The 20,659-nt window shown below is 36.5% G+C and overlaps 1 protein-coding gene across 1 annotated transcript in view; it reads right to left on the bottom strand.

The window, feature by feature from the left end:
• The window catches only part of RASIP1 (Ras interacting protein 1), a 570,016-nt gene that overhangs the window by 369,390 nt on the left and 179,967 nt on the right, over positions 1-20,659 (bottom strand). Inside the window, exon 4 of the mRNA XM_044081539.1 lies at positions 17,920-18,332. Coding sequence (XP_043937474.1) covers positions 17,920-18,332 — 413 coding nt within the window. The remainder of the gene's footprint in view (positions 1-17,919; positions 18,333-20,659) is intronic.

Here is a 20,659-nt window from a genome sequence, read left to right as displayed (position 1 = left end):
TGTAGGATAAATAAATACTGTTTTATGTGCTTACATTATTAAAAAAAAAAAATATATATATATATATATATATATATATATATATATATATACTTTTATAATTTATGTAAAATTGTTACTTTGAGCAGTAAGCTTTACCAGAAGTGGCTTCCCTCTTATGGTACTGCTCTCCGATCCAGAGACCGCCTGACCACCTGACTGCCCTACTGCAATTATTTTCCACCAGTGAGAGGATCAGCATGGACAGCAATTCTGCTGACCATGGTAGATGGTAATGATGCAATCTGGGGGATGTGACTAATGTTAGTCATGTGTTCTACCTTGACAATGCTGGCGGCTAGTGATTCATGCTGAACATCACTCAGCTGTTTTAATTACCTCAATTAGCAGAAATATTTTACACCATCAAGGATGTCTGTCACCCATTGACTTCAGTGGAAAAAGTCATGGTACAGGTATGTAATGTTGAGGGCATGAGTGTGCATATCAATGTGAAAGGGTGGATGTGTGTGTGTGTGTGTGTGTGTGTGTGTGTGTGTGTGTGTGTGTGTGTGTCTCTATAGGGGCATGAATGGAGTAGAATGAGCGTGTGTGTGTGTGTGTGTGTGTGTGTGTGTGTGTGTGTGAGTGTGTGTGTGTCTGCTTGGTGGTGACAGTAAGGTATTAGATAGGTGATCAATAACGTGTGTGTGTGTGTGTGTGTGTGTGTGTGTGTGTGTGTGTGTGTGTGTGTGTGTGTCTGTGTGTGTGTGTGCACGTGCATGTGTAGATGTCTATGTGTATGAGTGTGTGTGTGTGTGTGTGTGTGTGTGTGTGTGCGCGCGCGTGCATAAATTTCTGAATGTGTCTATGTAGATGTACGGGATTAGCTGTGCCCAAATGTGCACAAGCAATTTTTTTTGAATCCCTGGGTACAAATCCACCCTTGTAAGAAAAGTTAAAGTTGTGCATTGTTGTTGTGAATTGCATCTATAGACATTTGTAATGGGGAAGTCCTAAAAGTGTTATAATAAATTAGCAATATGAAATAAAATAAAACAACTATTTGTTTCAGTTATTTTCACATACATAGTGTCTCAAATGAATATGTTCCTTCTGAGGGGGTGTCATATAAAAATAATAGATACAGCAATGTACTTCAGCTTGTTATTAGACACATGCACTGCTCTCATGGTACCATACAAATAACTATTTAACAATAATCATATAATTTCCCTTTGCTTTTATACAAAAAAGATAACCAAATTGTGTCCCTGTTTCTGATGTCTGACTATAAAGAAAGTGAAAGACATAATGGCCAAAGCAAAGTATTTCAGTTTTGTTATTCATACACACACACACACATACACACACACGCATGCATGCACGCACACACACACACACACACACACACACACACACACACACACACACACACACACACACACACACACACAGCCATATGCACGCCACCTGACAAGCTATATCAATGGGTGCTCAGCAGTGATCATGCAATTTCCCTGTGCTTTTACACATAGCCTGCATATTCCTAAAAGACTGCCACCTTCGACGTACCCCTGTGATGTTAGATTGTGATGAAAGTGGAGGCAAGAGTGAATAGAGTAATGTATTTTATCTTTGACACAGGCACTGCTCTCATCCTCAGCAATGATTTTACACTCTGATCACTTAATGGCTCTCAGCATTCACAGACAGCCTGCTTCTCAAAAGATAGCTGTTTTTGACGATGAACTCAAATGTATGATCACAAAGAATGTGTACAAAAGTGTAAGGAGAAATCTTTATAATAAATTTAAAAAGTAAGTGCTGTGAGCAATATGTACACTTACCACTGCTCACAGATATTTCTTGTAACCTGCCAGAATTTATAAAAATAAAAACAAGCTCAAGAGAAAAAAAATATCATTAAAGACTGGATCATCTGCTCCTAATGGTGTTTTTAGTCATAAGGCCAGAAATTGCTAAATAAACACTGAGATCAGAAAAATGCATCTCATGGTCTAATTTAACATAATGGCAAGACATGATCTTGTTAGATTTGTCATATTGCCATCTGAGAGGGAGAAAATTGAGAATCATTTATTCAGTTATGCATTCATGGATTAATTCGTTCACTCATTCTCAAATTACTAACATTATCCTAATTAAGGTTTCAATGCATGCAGCTAACCATCTAACCTTGAACAGAATAAAGCAAGTGTTCACAGAATGCAAGTTTGTGGTGCCCATTTTAGGGCAAAACACCCAAAAAGTTCACAGGTAATAAAAGGACATGACTTTTCACCTCAACTCACACTACTCAGATTTTGTTGTGTCTTTCGGCTTTTTCCGGTTAGGGGTCGCAACAGCGGAACTCCTTTCCGCTAATGATTGGCAGTAGATTTTTACGTGCTGGCTTGCCAGGCCTAATGCACAACCTTCAATGAAGGAACGCCCATTCACGCATGTCGCCACACAGAAGACACTCTAACGGAGAACTGAACGGTCTAACTGTGAGGCGACAACGCTACCGCAGCACCACACTACTCAGATTACAGAGTTAAAATAAGAAAGGCATCTTGACATCAACATAAGCTTGTAAATCTGCCCTGGATGATGATAAATAGCTAATAAGATAGCTAACCAGAGTCTCTCTCTCTCTCTTTTTCTCCCCTGTCAAGTGAAATTGGCTAGATTTAAAATGGTCTACAAGGGCAGCTAGCCTGGCTACTTACCTATGAACCTATAAATATTTAAGATCTGACAATAGTAAACTTCCCTTGACAGAGTCTCATTGACAACACATCACTGTTGCACTGTTTAAATCTGGTCAAAACAATTTCTGATCTTTTCTAGAAAACTATAAAATAACAACATGTGGAGATTGAATGCTAACTGGTAAACTTTAATTAAAAAAAAAAAAAAAAAAACTAACTATACAACTCAGAATTACTTCTGTCATCCTGTATAGATAGAACTTCTTCAGAGACACATGTTTTGTCTTATAAAACATAGAGTGTTTAGTAAAAAATGTTCCAAGTTACAGACAAGTGACCATTGAGGAAATGGGTAGTTTACTATGACTGACAATAAGATGATTTATTGTTGTGGGAGAGTCAATCAAGAGATGGTTCTGTACTTGACTGAATCATCATTTACAAACACTGACCACAGGAAGGATCTGTGTTTCATTTTCATCACAACCTAAAGTGACACATCTTCAGCTCCAGGGAATAAGAATACATATTATAAAATTATAAGATCATAGGCTATACAAGGCAAGTCATACCAGAGGCCATGTGCACCTTGCCAATGCCAACCCTCAGGATCTCCCACCTTTCTAAAAGGAGTAATGCCGTGAGTCCTGTTGTAAATTTAGGAGCACCCATCCAACTGACTTAGCTATGTTTGAAGGATGCTTGATATGCTAGGAGAGGTTATTCTAGGGAGAGGCAGCGGGCGATGAACACATCTGTCCATCTATTTTTTTTTTCATTGGTGAAGGTTTGGATCTGTTGTTCTTGTTCTAGTAGCACAATTTGACTTGTTAAGGAAATTGCAGTCAAGAATAACTGGATCTCTAACAGCATGGAAAACAAGACACATGAGTCTTCCCTAAATAGCCTGCTTGACTCTGAGTACAAGGATAAGGATTTCAGTTTCTTCTGGTAGCTAAGATTTTTGAGATCAGAGATCACTTTTAATAGAAACCAGTGTGTGTGTTTTTTTAAATATATCTAGCCAGATAAAGGGTGCATTATATTTAACAATACATCTGACTAAGGCAGAATACAGAGGGCTAATGGCTCCCTTAGTTTTAGAAGAGATGCCCTTGGCAAATAGATGCAAAATGTAGAAAGACTTTATAACTAAAGTCTCCGTGTGATGATCAAAGGAGAAGGAGCTATCAACCCATGTGCCAAGATCTCTGATTTTTACAGTAAAGGCATGTTTTCAATACAGTAGGATGCAGTGTTTCCCCCTTCAAAAAGGGGTGATGCTGCATTTATTGGCATTTATTTTGAACCCTTTTTTTTAAGCACCAGAAATTTACTTCAGTTAGCTTGTTTTGGAAGCCATACATAGCCAAAGGGGAGTTGACAACCAAACCCTACTTGAAGTCATTAGAAAACGTTGTTATCCAGAGATCACTCAACACTGTTATTAAGTTCAGAAGTGTGGCAAATAGATATCCAACAGAAAGGGGTCCAGCACTAGTCACCTTATCTCTGTCTGAGGAGACATCTTCCACTTGGACAATGCACATCCTATCATTAAGCCAGTTGACTAGCCATCTTTCCTCACAGGGATTGTTTTAAGGCTATCAGCTTATAACATTTTCCATCATGTGGTATAGCATAACATGCCTTGGCCAGATCAAGCTAAGCAACACGGACTTTGTGAGCACTGTAGACTGTCTGACTGATCTTCTCAAAGAAGCTGACAGGCTTCAGCATGCAGGATCTGTCCTTTAGAAAGCTGAATTGCAGCTGGTTTAGCTTAATCAGGTTTTTGATATCCTAATCAATGTCATGAAGCAAACTGCAGCTTTATAGATACAACTCTTAAGGCTGATGAGTCGGTCTTTGTTGGGTCCACCCTTATGGATAGACATGACTACAACAGTGCATTAGGATAAAGGGATATAGCCTATAGCAAGGCTTATGTTAAAGAGTTTATGGAAGGGATCAATGCATGCATTTTTAACACCTTTTATTAGACAACTGGTATTTTTTGGGCCCATGGTGAAAGTGTTCATGCTCTTTGACAGCAGTAATGTAGCAAAGGTGGGACGAGAGGGGCAGCTGCTCAAGGAGCAAAGTGTTAGGAGGGTGTGATCAGACCATCCCGATCTCTAATGCAATGCCAGCTTTTAAAAGATGGTACTGCATTTCCAGTCAAACCTGAGCACTGCTGCACTTTGTGTGTGGAATAAATAGTAACAACTGTTTGCTACAGTTTAAAAGTAAAAAAAGAAAGAAAAATCTCTCTCTCTCTTTTTTTTTAACTAAAACCTGAGCACTGTAGCGCTCAGTGCTGACAGAGTATAAACTGTAGCAATTGTAGCAAACAGTTTTCTACAGTTTATAAATAGGAATTTTTTTTTAAATAAAAACATAAGTGCCATAGTAGTCCATACAGGCAGGGTATAAATTATTGCAATTTGTAGCACACAGTTTGCTATAGTTTATAAGAAAAAAAATGTTTGTTGTTTTTTTTTTTTCAAACTAAACCTTGAGTGCCATAACACTCCATGTAGGCAGGTCGTTATCTGTAGCAACTGTTTTCTATGAGCTACAGTGCTCAGGTTTTATGGGACCTGAATGGCTGGGCAGGAGGAAGGAGAGGGCGTGTTGTGCATCTGGCCACCTGGCTAGAAGGAACAAACATTTTTTATTGTTTTTTTTATTTGCTCTTCAATTGAAGAGCTGGGGGTGAGGGCTTAGATCTGTAATAAGCCGATTCCTACAATTTTTTGCTCCTCACTTGAAGAGCTGAATGGGTGGATGCTGGTTCATGGTACCAGCACAGGGTGCTGTTTGAGCCTACTACACTTCCGACTGAAAGTACTTTAAGAATGTGTTCTTTAGTCATAATGGTGTGTGACTCAGAAAAGGTTTGAGATAGGATGGTAGTTTCAGAAGAGAAATTTATTGCAAACTTTCTAGCCAGTATGTTTGCAATGTCTTTGGGGGTTTGAATGGGAGGCTCAGTTATAGAGAATCTTGAAGCAGAATTAAGAGTTATTTCTTAATTTTCTGATATAGACGGAGAAGGACTTATAATTATTTATTTCAGTTACTAGTCTTAATTCATGTGATGCTTTACTGATCTTTATAATTGCTTTCAGTTTCCTAATTATGTTTCTAATATTGTTTTCATGCTGTGCGGTTCTGACCCTATGAGGCACTTTAAGGAGTTTATTCCTTTTGTTATACAGTTTACTTATATCTGTAGACCACCAGGATAGTTCATTTGTGAATTTACAGCTATATGGATATTGCTAAAATAATAATGGTAAAACAAGGTGGAAAGCTAAACATGCAAAGGACTGATGATCTATGCAAGCCCAGGTAAAGCTGTTGAAAACCACACCAGGGTCAAAAATAACAATAATTACTAAATAAACAATACATCGAGCTGAGCCACGTAATCAGGGGCATTTTCAGTGTGAACCAGTGGAGTAAAGGAAAAAACAATGAGAATGACAGTATGATTATTGAGCTCTAAATGAAGTGATACGTAGCAAATAAAGCAATAGCAACAAGTGCTCCTCAGAGATAAAGAAACAGACAGAAGCTATGAAATACTGAAATCTAAGAAATGATACACAAATAATGCAAGTGTTTTGGTAAGCCTGGTAAAACAAATCTCCACCTTTACAGTAAGTTTAGAAATGTGTTTGTTTATCAGTTAACTACTCTCTCTCAATGTTACAGTATATTGAGAAATTCAGACTGAAATGCAGACTGCTACAGAACTCTGTATGTTTTAGCCCTACAGGACAACATTTTGATGGTAAGCATGTATTGCCTGCTCCTTCTTTCTTTCCTTTTTTATAAGTTGATAGGAAGGGGTGTTTAGAGTAAATGTTAAATGTTTTTTTGTTTATTACTGCAAAGGGACTCATCTATATCTATGTGATGTTGGTACTGCATAATCAGTCCTTGGTCAGGTTCCTTGAGAAGGGACTCTGCGTATGATTTATTAATCTTCTCTACGTCTTGGGTCCGGTGCTCTTTCCCCAAATGCCTACATGGCCTTATAAGTTTATTATTTTAAATGTTTCATTAATTTGCATTTTGGCCTACAAATCAGGGACACAGTATTGTGCAGGAAAATGGTGATTTGCTTTCTTCAGTTAAGGGGGGGACAACTAAAAAAGATGAAGGAGTTTAAGTCTTTTGGTGTATTGTTCAGCAGTGATTGTAGAGAAGATCAGAAGTGGATTGGCACTGTGGCAAAAGTTCTGCATACATTACCCTGAGCCATGATGGTAAAGTGATAGATGAATCACTGGCAGAAGTTCTCTGCATACCTGTCAGTCTATGTTCTGATTCTCACTAATAGTCATCAACTTTGCTGGTGACTGAAAGCAGAAGTGTAGCTGGTTCAGTTACTACCCTAGCCTGCTGATCTTAAGGTGAAGAGCAAAACAGACAAAAAAGAATCCTCCTTCTATTGGCACACCAACCTAGGGACCAGATACATGGCACAGTCCTTCTCCCTCTAGCCCCAGCAATTCATGTCTTGTTTCTGTGCCTTGCCCCCATCCCTCATCCAACATATGGTATTAAAAGAAAAAAAAAAAGTTTCTTCTTTTAAACTGGTGTAAACTGCTTGCTACAAATGCAGCAAACAGTTGCTACAGTTAATATCCTGCCTGCTCAAAGTGTTACAGTGCTCAGACTTCAGTAATTTTTTTTTTTACTTTTAAACTGTAGCAATGTGTTTGCTAAAAATAGCAAGCAGTTGCTACAGTTTAGACCACACATGGAGTGACACAGGTCTTAGGTTTGACCACAAATGCAATACTGGCTTTTAAAAGTCAGTATTACATTAAAGAGTGATTGGGACTGGCTGATCGCACCCCCTAACACTTTGCCCCCAGGGCTGCTGCCCCTCTCGCCCAGCCCTAGCTACATTAGTGACTGAAAACATGAGGTTACAGATACATACTGAAGAAATAAGGCTCTTTTGAAGGATAGCTGGGCTAATTCTCCATAACTGAGTAAAAAACTCTACCATGGGGGAGGACCGTGTAGTACAGCCATTGCTGTTTTGTGTGGAAAGAGGTCAGCTGAGATGGTCTGAGCACCTTGTGGGAATTCTTGCTGCAATCCACCTCCCATTGGAGGTGTATCCTTTTGAAAAGAGGACTGAAAGCAGACCCAGGTAATGCTGGAGGGATTATATCTTTCAGCTTGCCTGGGAATGCCTGATAATACTACAGGATGAACTGAAAATTGTTGCTGTAGATACCCTGCTCTATTTGCATTCACGAAGACCCTCGCCAGGATAACACGAAAGGATGAAGAAGAAGAGGAAGAAGGTGATGATGATAATGATGACCTATTTTTTGTTTGAATTTCATTTATTGCAGTACCTACTATGTTGAATTATTTATAGTCTCAAAATGTATGGTATTCAAATGATAAATTACTTTTATCTGATGTAATTCTAATACTGGCGGAACGAAAAGCACTTAATAAATAATTTTCCTGCAGTTTTGCTACAACTTGGACTTTTTCCTTTAGCTGCCATTTATTTGTTTTATAAACCCCATATATATATATATATATATATATATATATATATATATATATATATATGTACTAGTATATAAGATGCACCTGGTGTTTTCATGATTATTCCTTTGAAGGCGTTGTGCCAAGGTACCGGAATAAAATATTTTGCTGTATCTAGTTCCTGTGGTTTGTTTTTGCTTTGCTTGCTGCTTTTTTGAGAATTATTAAGGATAGTATTGTAAAGGAAAGTAGACTATTTGGTCAAGGAAACTGCTGCTAACAAAATCCAGGACTCTATGCATATTTGCTCTAGTGCTATATGTATGCCTCCTGATAGAAAAGTAGTTGAAATCCCCTATGAGTAGCACATTTGGTTTGATTTTTTTTCTATCCAACTTAAGTATAATTCATGCATAGCAGGATCCATAGAAAGGGTGAACTGTATTATCTAGTAGAGTGATTCTTAGTCCTATTAAGTGATACTAGTAAGGCAATATGTTCCAGGTTTGTATCATGTAAGATGTGGTGTGAGATGATGGGATTTTGAATAGATACCAGCACAACTCCCACCCTTCCAGAGGTCCTGACTTTCAAGCTATTCTGAATCTCTCTAAAGAAGAAGTGCTATCACTATTCTCTGAGGAGAACTGATTTCTAGGATTATGACAATTTTATAAAGAATTAGTGCTGAAGGAAATCTTCAGGGTCCCCATTACTGGACATTACTTGTAATACAGACATACAGTTGATGGATAAACATTTTAAGCTGGGCTTTATACAGTCTTCTGAGGAGAAACAGCTTTAACATGAGCACCTTGTACCACCACCCTCGATCTGGTACAGTTCTCTTAATTCTTTCATTGAATACAAACTCTGAAATGATACAGTACACAGCTTTGTAGTAGGTAGACATCGTTTCCAAGGGTTCTGCTCTCTCTCTCTTGAGATATGTCATGTCACAGAAGACTATGTTTTACATCCTCCTGTCCCAAAATGGAAGAGATGGACCTGTCTACAGTAAAATATAACAGAAAGGCTGTTTTGGGATGTCTTCTGTTAGGACCAATGGAATAAGTTTCTGACAATTTATGTGGAAAAAAACTATTTTCCATGTTTTATAGGAATTAAAATATAAATAATTGTATTGAATACCATTGCAAATGCATGATATTTATTTTATTTATTTTAGCTCACCAGAGTAGTCCCAAAGGGCTTGGGACCTGTTCCTAGGGAATACCCAAGGTGACATAAATATAGACAGGAAACTTTGGTCAGAATATTGGTGACATTACCATATTGTTTTAGATACAGGTCATAGAACCTAAACATTAATCAAAGCTACCACCAACCTTAGGTTTCCCTGAAGAGTTTATGTCATAAATGACTAAACACAAACCAAAAAATACCAGCAGAAACTGTGTGTGTGGTCAACGGCTAAGAAAATACAATCATAGAAAAACAAAAAGTCGGACCACAGAGCCAAGAGAAAATAACCTTTAATATCACAAAGTACAATTCTTGAAAGCTTTCAAGTATAACCCTTCCTCAGTGCAGTATAAAACTATCTGCAGCACTCTTCTTAAATACACGGAAAGACACAGCCAACCTATCAAAATGCTTAATTGATTAGATAATTAATCCCTTAAAGCAATACATTCTCAACACATACATAAAAAAAGTTTTACTTACAAAATAGTTAAAATATTCAAGTTAAGATATAAAGCTTTTTTAACAAACATTTGGCATAGATACAATCCAATTATAACTTCATCTGTTTCACCTTCAATATGGGTTAGAGGCTAATGTCAGTTTTCAGTCCTGTAGTTTTATCTGCATTTAATTTTAAAATCCATTTATATTCATCAATTTCAAGCTTATTCCTTATGTCTCCTCCTGCTTGCATTCAATACTTTCAACACTCTAAATTTAAAATTATGACATACCTTTCTCTGTACAATGTTTAGATAAAGCATTAGTTAAAATATTCCTCCGTACATCAGACATATGTTCAGTAATTCTATCTTTTAATTTTGTTATACATTTCCCTATGCAGAATGCTGAACAGTTTGAGCATGTCGCAAGATTCACTATATTCTCTGTAATACAGGTGGCAAAACATCATATTTCATATCATTTAACTGGATGTGTTGAGAATGTATTGCTTTAAGACATTAATTATCTAATTAATTAAGCATTTTGATAGGCTGGCTGTGTCTTTCTGTGTATTTAAGAAGAGTGCTGCAGATAGTTTTATACTGCACTGAGGAAGGGTTATACCTGAAATCTTTGCGGAATTGTACTTTGTGATATTAAAAATTATTTTCTTTTGGCTTTGTGGGACTGTTTTTTTTTTGCTTTTCTTTAAATGGCTAAACCACATGAAGATTCACCTTGAAGATATTTATAAATCTTTGTCTAAGAGCTCTTTAAAGATGAATGATTTTAGGTAGAGTCTGCCTGATGGACATTCTAACCTATAAAAGTCCAATTCAAGACACATTAAAGAAGCGCTACCAAATGTCAGGCATCTTAACAGAAAATGTCCAAACCTGAGGCCCTCCCAAATGTTGAATACATTCATGTATGTGTCCTTATAGAAAAAGAGTTTCATAGCAATGAATGCTCTACCTATGTTCCTCAGTTTAACATCTATCAGACCTTCAGACTAGGAATTGTAGGGGAGTAGCAGCATTTATCAAGGATATTATTACCCCATAACTGATTCTTCAGAACCCCACATGTGTGATATCAGAATCACCCTAAGCAAGATTAATTGCCAGTTCATAGCTAGCTATAAAACGCAGTTTATGTCCCCTACTTACAGTCAAAGTTAACACTTTAGCAGAAATCCTCATCAATTCCAACACCCTTATACAGGGGGAATTCAACTATCGGTCAACAAACTGTATGACCTACACCATCACTGGTTCCTGTGTCCAGTTCATCCTTAATATTATAAATGCTAACATTTTTGTACAGTAGAGAGTTGATTAGCTAAACGTTGATTATCTGAAATGTCAGTTATCCTAACGTAGCCTTCTAAAGTTTTCAGGTAGGAAAAATCATAAAGTCTGAATATGTAAACATTATATGTATTCTCTTGTGCATGTTTTTTGAGCTTGTAGCCCACTCATGTATGAAAAATATTCTTTATTGTCCACTGGAATCAGTGAATGGTTGAAAAGTATATTCCCTGTGTACAGAAAAAGCAAGATTTTAGAAGTTTTTTTATCCAGGTCAGTTTTATGTTTGATTATCCAGACAGTTTGATTATCCAAACTACCCTAGGACCCAGTTAGTTCAGATAATCAATTCTCTACTGTATAAATAGTTAACTATCCTACTAGGGGTCCAAATACCTCTGATCTTGTCTTCACAAATATGGCCCTTCTTTCACATCTTCATGTGCATCAATATACTCATTAAATAACATCAAAATCAATGATATTTTCCTTTAAATTTGCTAATAACTTCCTACAAATGCACCTATGTAGGAATTCTCAAAAGCAAGCTTTCTCCAATTATTCGATGGCCTAAATAAATTCTGTTGTGATAATCCTCCAAATGGCCCCATTAGTAAAACCATTGCCTAGCCTTCTGATCTCTACTCCCATTTGAATGGTTGCATTGAAAAGTGAGTCCCAATCTGCACCAGATATAATGGGAAACTTAAAAAGTAGCCCCTATAGTGCAATATCTGTAAAAAGAAACTGTATAACAAATCATAGAATTTGCTTAATGCTTTTAAGAGATCACGTGCCACCCACTTTAAGAGCACATTTAAGCAAACTAGCAAAATGTTTGAGATTACTAATAGGGATAAGAAGGTAAAATAGCCACTGCAACCAAAATAGCTGTAAATATTTCTTTAACTGTGCCAGGACATTAATAACACTCAGCAACATTCAGAGCAAGTGCACAATAATTTTTTTGCAAATTTTATTCCACCCATAGTTATAACAATACATACATTGCACAGTCACAGCCACTCATTTAATTGCCATGGAACAAGTCCTCTCAGCCCTCTAAACAAATATGAACACCATGAGCCCTTATATATATATATATATATATATATATATATATATATATATATATATACATATATATATATATATATACACACATATATATATATATATATATATATATATATATATATATATATATATATATATATATATATAGATGTATGTATGTATATATACACACGCTCACACAGACACACCCATGCATATGTATCAGCCTGGGACACGATAATTCACAGCTCTACCTGCTTTGCTAGGAATGGCTTGCACCTCCCTCTTCCTGTTCCTTAAGGTTAAAAAGAACTCAGGTACCCAGAAATACCCACACAAACAAATGGATGACCCTTAAACTCTGCATAAATAGCACCACCTCCATAGACTAAAGCTGAACATTGCACTGTGAGTTGACAAGATTACCTACAAACTACAGCATTTTACTTTATTCCAAAATGTGAAAAAATGACAAAATCCAGAGTCCCAGACTCTCTGTCATGTACTGGTACAAGTTTCACAAGTGTTCTCCTGAAGGACACATACCCAGTGGCTCCAATCTACATTACATTTAAATGTGCATCTCACCCTGCATACTTTTGGCTTCATGGCACCTCCTGCATTCACCATAAAAACACAACTGCAGGCAGATTTAACACAAGTAAGATTATCAGAACCCATTAACATGATGCAGCACAGATCTGATTACTCTGACAGTGCAACAAACCTTTACATTCTCAGCATCTGACACAAACATCTCAATAAGACAGTACTTCAAAATCAACAGCTATTATTATGGAAAACAATACCTTTGTTAGGATCTTATGCTGTTAAAAGCTGAAATTGCAAGTATCTAAACAAAACTCTTATGTTTACTTGCCTGACTTCTTCCCTAATAGGTTCATAGAATAGTACTAGGCTAACTGGTCTTTTGAGTCATTTTAAGCGAAGCTAATTATCCCTTGTAAGACTCAAACCCTGCATCTTGCGTTTGTAAGACAAACACCTTAACCATTAGGCCACCCTCCCAACCCGCATAGAGGAAAGTTGCTTCTGCCATTATCTTAAAATTTCCAGCATGATTTGCTAACCTAATCTCTCGAGCTTTGAATTGCTGGTAATTACAACTAGTGTTAATTGGCACTTTCCTGAAATAATTACCACTGGCAGCCCATGCATCACATTGGCACAGGTACTCCCCCATTCTCTCTCCCACATGGAGGCAGACATTTAAACGTAAACACACACACACACAACACACACACACACACACACACACACACACACACACACACACACACACACACACACACACACACACACACACACACACACACTCCCATCTCTCCATAACACACATAGACATTCACTGTGCTTGATATCCCCAGCTTGATTGCATTCGTACTCACTCACCCATTCACCCATACACACACACACACACACACACACACACACACACACACACACACACACACACACACACACATACACATATGCACACACAGTCATCTGTGGCCATTCATACCCTTTCAGATATGGGGAAACACTGCCACGGATATGCACACAATCACCCCCTCCCCCGTACCATCGCTAATACTTATACGCAGTTATTTACCTGATCTTACCTTTCTCATTGTTTACAGCATTTTGGTCATGTTCATTAAAACAGACAACTGTGCTAATTTACACAGCCAAGTGATTCTTTGAATTGCATTGTGGTGTAAATACCCTAATCACAGACGTTTCCAGGACAGAGAGCACATGACTAACTGACATTAGCCAGTGTCCTGGAATACACTCATTATCATTTAGCACAACTATGGAGAAAGTCCACCATGGTGATTCAACCAGCAATGTAGAATTTCTGCAGCTGGCCTGTCCCTAAATCAGAAGTGGTATTTGCCAGTGGTTTTCCACCCATGCTATAGCTTACCACTTGTGGTAGCCCTTTCTGAATGCTAGGCATATATCCTCAAATTATTTCTTCTTTCTCTGTTCTCTGGACTCATAGCTGGTTGCTAGGCTAATGACTACTAGGGTCCTTACAAGCCTAACCATGCATCCCAAATCAAAGGTCACCTACTTTTCCAAAGCCAGTTCATTTGCTCGAGAAGAAATTCAGTATGGAATTCTTCTTCACTCAGTCTTATCTCCATATCTTTGAGACCCACTTCTGTATTTGTGTGTGTTTTGTTGATTTATCATATCTTTTATTAAGTCAGCCAAACTGTCTGTTACAGTCATCTTTAACAGAATCAGTTTGAATGTCCAGTTCATCATTTTTTTTGTGAAAATTCTTGAAAGTTTCCAAGTAAAGTTTAAAATTCCTTCTTCATAAAATTCTCCTGTGATCCAACTTTGGAGTGACACATTCTTCAAAAATTCACAGATGAGAAGGTATTGAATATGACAAGAAAAAACTCTTAATTTTTTACCTCTGTTCAGAACCAGTGATACCTTTAATTTTATTTAATTCATATCAACAGGATACTTATTTGTAATAAAATCCTGCCATTATTTTTTACGTTTCTGCAGAAGTTTTCTTGAGAGATGCTAACTGGTCCCCATCCTGGCTGCATGCACACACACATACACCCACACCATATGTTCAAATTTTGCATTTTGGAACAAATGCCTTCTAATAATAATGAAAGTCCATGGACCTTGTTATTTAAAAATGTGAATTACATTGGCAGTTGCATTTGAATGCCAATAATTGGACTGGACTCAATGAACATGTTTCAATGACATGTTTGCTTAAGTTAAAAGCACTTGAAGGATGAGCCCTGAATAACAATACATATATCTACATACTTTTACCTTTATTTTTTATTTTTCTATTTTATGGGGAATGCATTCTGTTTCTATTTTCTGTATTTTATTCTTTGTTGCAATTTTTGTAACTAGTATTGACTCAGTGCTATGCACTTTGAATTTCTTTTCAGTGGCTCCTTTAAGATGATGTTTCAGTTCCTGGGGGCTTTACAGTTATCTGATTGAACATGACAGCTTTAAAATGAGTGTGCACTTCCATCATTGTTATCTGATGAAGTTCATGTATTTTTTGAATGAAAACGCTTACTTTTTCATTGTTTTAAACAAGTTTGTATTTTAAAAGTCTTCTGGATTAAAGTACTTGTGGATTTTATCTACAGCAGTTTGTTTCCTTGGGCCTTCCATTTGTGCTTCACCTGTATTTCTTCAGTTTGTTTTCTGCCTGGTACATTATGTAAGATAATAGACTGATGTTTGTCTCAAAACTTCCTGCAGTACTGAGGTATACTAGCTTTGACAAGTTGTTAAATCTAATTCTGCTGAACAGAAATGTTTGTAAACATTTCCTGACAAGCTATGGTACAGTCATTTCTAGGGAACATGAATAAGGCTGGATAGCTCATTAAAAAGTCACAACTGCAGCTGGTGCAAGTAGCAGTGGCTGGACTGAAGGATGCCATTCATGCATCTGTTCCTGGACCTGCGATGATTCTTTCAACAGAAAGTGTTCTAATGCTGAAGATGCTAACATGTGCAATTACAAGTCCTGGTCCCGGGATACCAATGAATCTTGCACTGGAGAGGGTTTTTCTTCTGGGTGGGTCTTTTCATTCAATGTCACTGATTTAACCCTCTCTGATTTTAGTCTTGAAACAGCAAATATTTCTACAGTTTTGCACATTTTTTGTATACCTGAAATCACTGACCTTTTTTTTTTTTCTACCAGTGTGATAGATTATTTAGCTGCAAATTTGATAACTTTCTTTGATAACACACTCATAAGTAAAGTGGATGATTTACTGTATTGTATTTTATTTGAATTTATCTCCTTAATTTGTGGTCTAACCTATTTCAATTTTGAGATGGTAAAGACCCAGGATGAATGTTTGAAAACTTCTACTCCTGTTCAGTTCCAAAATTTTCCCTTTAAAAGAAAAGTTACTAACACTTTCAACTTTATCATTGTAATAGTCTACATGCGGTTACTGACTTATTTGTGTAACACCCCTAACTAAAATCAGTACTGTGCTTGAAACTAATATGTACTGTTTGACAACCATAAGAACATTTATTAATAGATTTCTGAAAGGAATCATTAAACAACAGATAAAAATCTATTGCTACCTAACGTAAAGGAAATGCTTATCCACCAAAGAACTCAGTTTTATTTATTTATTTGGATTTTGTTTACCAGGGAAGTCTACTGGCCATTAAGAACCCATTTTCAGTGTAGGTCCGGGGAGAAAAGCTCCTCAAAAACTCCTCAAAACCCAAAGTCTGTCTTCTGGTGCAGGTTATATCTATGGAGGCTGAGTGGGCTCATTACTGCCCCTAGTGGTGCATATTGGCATGACAAGCCAATACTGACCCATACATGGAATAGGCTCACATGAGCGAAAGCACTGGAAATTGAATTTCGTATTGTGGGGGGCTGCGCCCCCCACACCTCCCGCTAACTATATATTCCAACTCTGAGATCGCACTACAGTGAGGAAAGGGTAAATATCCCACTCCTCACTGTACCATGACCCCACAAACACCCTTTCAATTCCCAGCATTTCCGCTCATGTGAACGTTCGCTAAAAAAAACTTTCAGTTATCTAATATAGACCCCATGGGATATAGGTTCATAGGTTTATAGTATACTGCTAATGGAAAATATTCAGAGTCAGTGGTCTGCATAGGAAGTTAGCTTATCTGTAATGGACTGCAACCCAAATGATACTTCCATAGTTAGGTCATAATGTTGGACCTGCATAGAGATGGATAGTTAAATTATGCTGGAAAGTATTGAGAAAGTATATTCTTTTTCATTTACTTCAGACCCAGTAATAAACATGACTTTAGCTGAGCTTCTATTGATCTCTGTTAAGCTTGTTAGCCATTCCTAAAAGCATTATTGTAGAATGAGAGGAAGCTAATGAAGCTCATTACGTCATTGTGAAATTCTATGTACCTATATATGTCTTTACTTTCTAGAGCAACTACTCTCTCACATTCAAGAGCATCCTGTTCACTATAGTGTAATGGGATACATAGGCCTGAACCACACTGTTCCAGTTTTCAGTAATTTGTCCCTCAGTATTAATGCTGTGATTCTCCTAACTTTAGTGGTGAACGTCTGACACACTGATCTTTCCTGAACTGCAGTATATCTTGCCAGATCCCTTTCAAAGCACTATAATTATTACACAGAGGCCATATTCTGCCTGCTCTTGTGCATGCAAGAGATTCTGATCAATAAACGTTTTTGTTTACTGTATCTTCACATTGTATTTCCTGCTATCTGCTACCGTCACCCATTCCAGAAAACCTTAGTCCTGTAATGGAGCTGTACTAGAAATAGCTCTTTTTACCTTTTTCATATCACAAGTTGAACTAACTTAAGATGTATTAGGGCTCACTCAGCCTCTATGACATAATCATTTTCTTACATTTTTCATCACACTGGTGGTCACAAATGTGCACTGATAAAAACTGATATCATGGCAGCATTAAATGAACCCTGAATATTAGATCTGTGCATATTTTTCATCCTCCACTATACTGCTGGGGTGTGTACCACACACCAAGGTAGGCCACACATTACCCTTCCAGACTTTCTCTAGGTCATAGCCATAAAATGACAAACAGAAAACTTCCCAGACTCTAAACAATAAAAAGCATGGCAAACATACCTCTTTAGGGTTATATCCCTGCAATAACAAGAAGTAAGGAAGGTCTGTAGGGGGGAGTATAAGACTCTGAGAGAGCCTGTCGAGCTTATCAGGGTCCATACAATCTTCATCAGCACCACCACCACCAACATCACCAGTGCCTCCATCACCACCAAGGTCGTTCTCTTCTCGAGCATTTGTTGCTGGGGTTTCATTCTCCAATTCGGTGTTCCCTGATTCAATACTATGTGCATCTGCCACCATCATGCTCTTTACATTTTTCCGGTCTTTCCGCCTGCGTGCATTTAAGTTCAGTTCACTGATACTGCGGCGCAAAGATGTGCCATCTGATCCCTCTCGAGGTAGAGGGGTGCTGCCCCCAGAAGCAGCACGGGAACGGCTCTTCTGTAGCTTTCGAGCCTGAGCATTAATCCCTGCAGTTTCAGATAAAAGCAGAAACATATTATTTAACAACTATATGGAAAAGTGTATCAAACAGTTCCATAACAGAATATTTATAAGTTTGAAAAGTAGATTTGTTTGTGCACACGTTTATTAAATGATACATTGTTATGTTACCTCTTATCATAAGGTTGTCACCTTTTCAGGTGACCAAAGTGACATGTTTTACTGAGGTATGAGTTCTCACAAGAAAAGAAACACATTCTCGATCAATGTGAAATACTTATTTACATTTTATTACAGAAAAAAAATCCTTATAGTTGTACAAGTATAATTTTTATATCATGTAAACATATTTAAGATACAACATCATAGTGTCTGACACTATTTTGATGAAAATATACCCAGACACTAAATCACAAAACATAGATAATGAGCACAATACATCAGTGAAGTAAAACATGTCAATAGAAGAATGGCAAATTCAACCCATCTGTAAAGTGTTAGGGTTAGGGATGGAGTTATTTTACATTTAGAGTTAGGGTTAACACTTATTAGTAAGGTTTCCTCACCAGTTTATACCAATTTATTGTCATTATCTATAACCTCATTGCTCTGTATCCTTTGTTTTTAATATGCACTTCATAACCTCTCTGCCAAAATCTCTCTCTGTTTAAACAAAGCACCTTGCACAATGGTGTACTGAAACTATACAAATGCCTCGTTCAGCCGTTAAAATACAACCATTCTCCATCTTTGCAACAGAAAATAACAAATACGACTCCAGTACACAAATGGTTTGGTGCTTTCATTCGTTTAATAAACTTCCTCAGAAACAGCCATGACTCACAAACATTACACATTTATACTATTATCAATTATGAAAATCAGCCAATAAACCAATCATATTCTTAACTCTTAATATGCTGATTTAAATGCTTAAACGTACAATGAACATTATACCCAAATGTTACTTTAAGTAGAAAATGTTTTCTTAAAAAAAAAATATATATATATATATATATATATATATATATATATATATATATATATATATATATATATATATATATATATATATATATACACATACATAAGTATTGATAAAAAGTCTTAAAAAGCTGAGTGTTCATAAAGTGACTAAGTGCATTGTATTATGCATTTTTAAATTAAAAAAAAAACACTTAATAGAAATGTTTTCATTGATACCAGGTGTGACATCAGCCCTTAAAATGATCTACCATTTGAGTTTTAAAAATTCAAGATATGCATTAAATGTGTCAATAAATCTTCCTCTATTCACCTTTTCTAGCACCATAAACTGGAATTTTTTAAAATCCGGACAGCTGAGAGAATGTCTTATTAGTGCATTATTTAAGTCTTTCTTTTTGATAGCTGTTACATGTTTTCTAATCCTACTAGCTAACTTTTGAATAGTTTTCCCTATGTAGAAGGATTTCCATGCAGAGCAAATAGCAACATAAACTAACCCTTCTGTGTTACAGGAATATCTACCCTTTGCAGTGTGCAAGAAATTATTGTGCTTAAAGAAAAAAACTACTCATAGGCAAAATAAACCTACATTGAGAACAATTATTACATGGAAATGTCCCTAGCTAAGTGTCATTTCTATTACTTTTGTTATATGAAACATTTTAGAGAAATTATTTTAAATTTCTAGTTTTCTTATAAATAAATTTAGGCTTGTACTCAATAATTTTATCTCCATCTTTATTTAAAATTATACAATAAAACCAGTGTCCAGTCTAGTACCTCTTTTCCTTTCTTCATTGATTAACAGCTCATTATGAAGGCAACACTATAATTAATACACCACATCTCTTTCATTCATACCATAAATTTTTACGCATTCAGATTTCAGGTGTTTACATTCTCAACCAATCTACATTCTGCCCAAGCTTCAATCAAATAATGTCACCTTATATGCTCATCACATTAACCAACACATGATTAGGAAATTATAATACCTTTCTTTAATCATGTATTAATAAATAATACCACCTACATTATTTATTTTAGTTGATAAAGCACAATTGGTATGAAATACTTATATCACAGTACTCATCTATCTTTATTCTCAGTATAATCCAACTCTTTACCTGAGCATTCACACTTCATCCATTTTACATTTAACACCATCTGTATCATACCATTTATCTAGCTTAAACGTCAGCCCCCCCATTAGTGTAATCAACAGGGGATGAGGTAAACCTAATATTTTATTCAATGTGCATATTTCAGAAACATATTAAATGGGTCTATCTTTTTAGTTATATAGAGAAAAATTGACACACAGCGTATCGTTTCACAACGAATATCAGTCACTCAGTTTTCATAA

This window comes from Protopterus annectens, chromosome 1.part1 (assembly GCF_019279795.1).
Source record: "Protopterus annectens isolate FY-2018-M chromosome 1.part1, PAN1.0, whole genome shotgun sequence".
NCBI lineage: Eukaryota > Metazoa > Chordata > Ceratodontiformes > Protopteridae > Protopterus > Protopterus annectens.
Note: the sequence above shows the minus strand (reverse complement) of the source record. Positions and strands in the feature narration are given on the sequence as shown.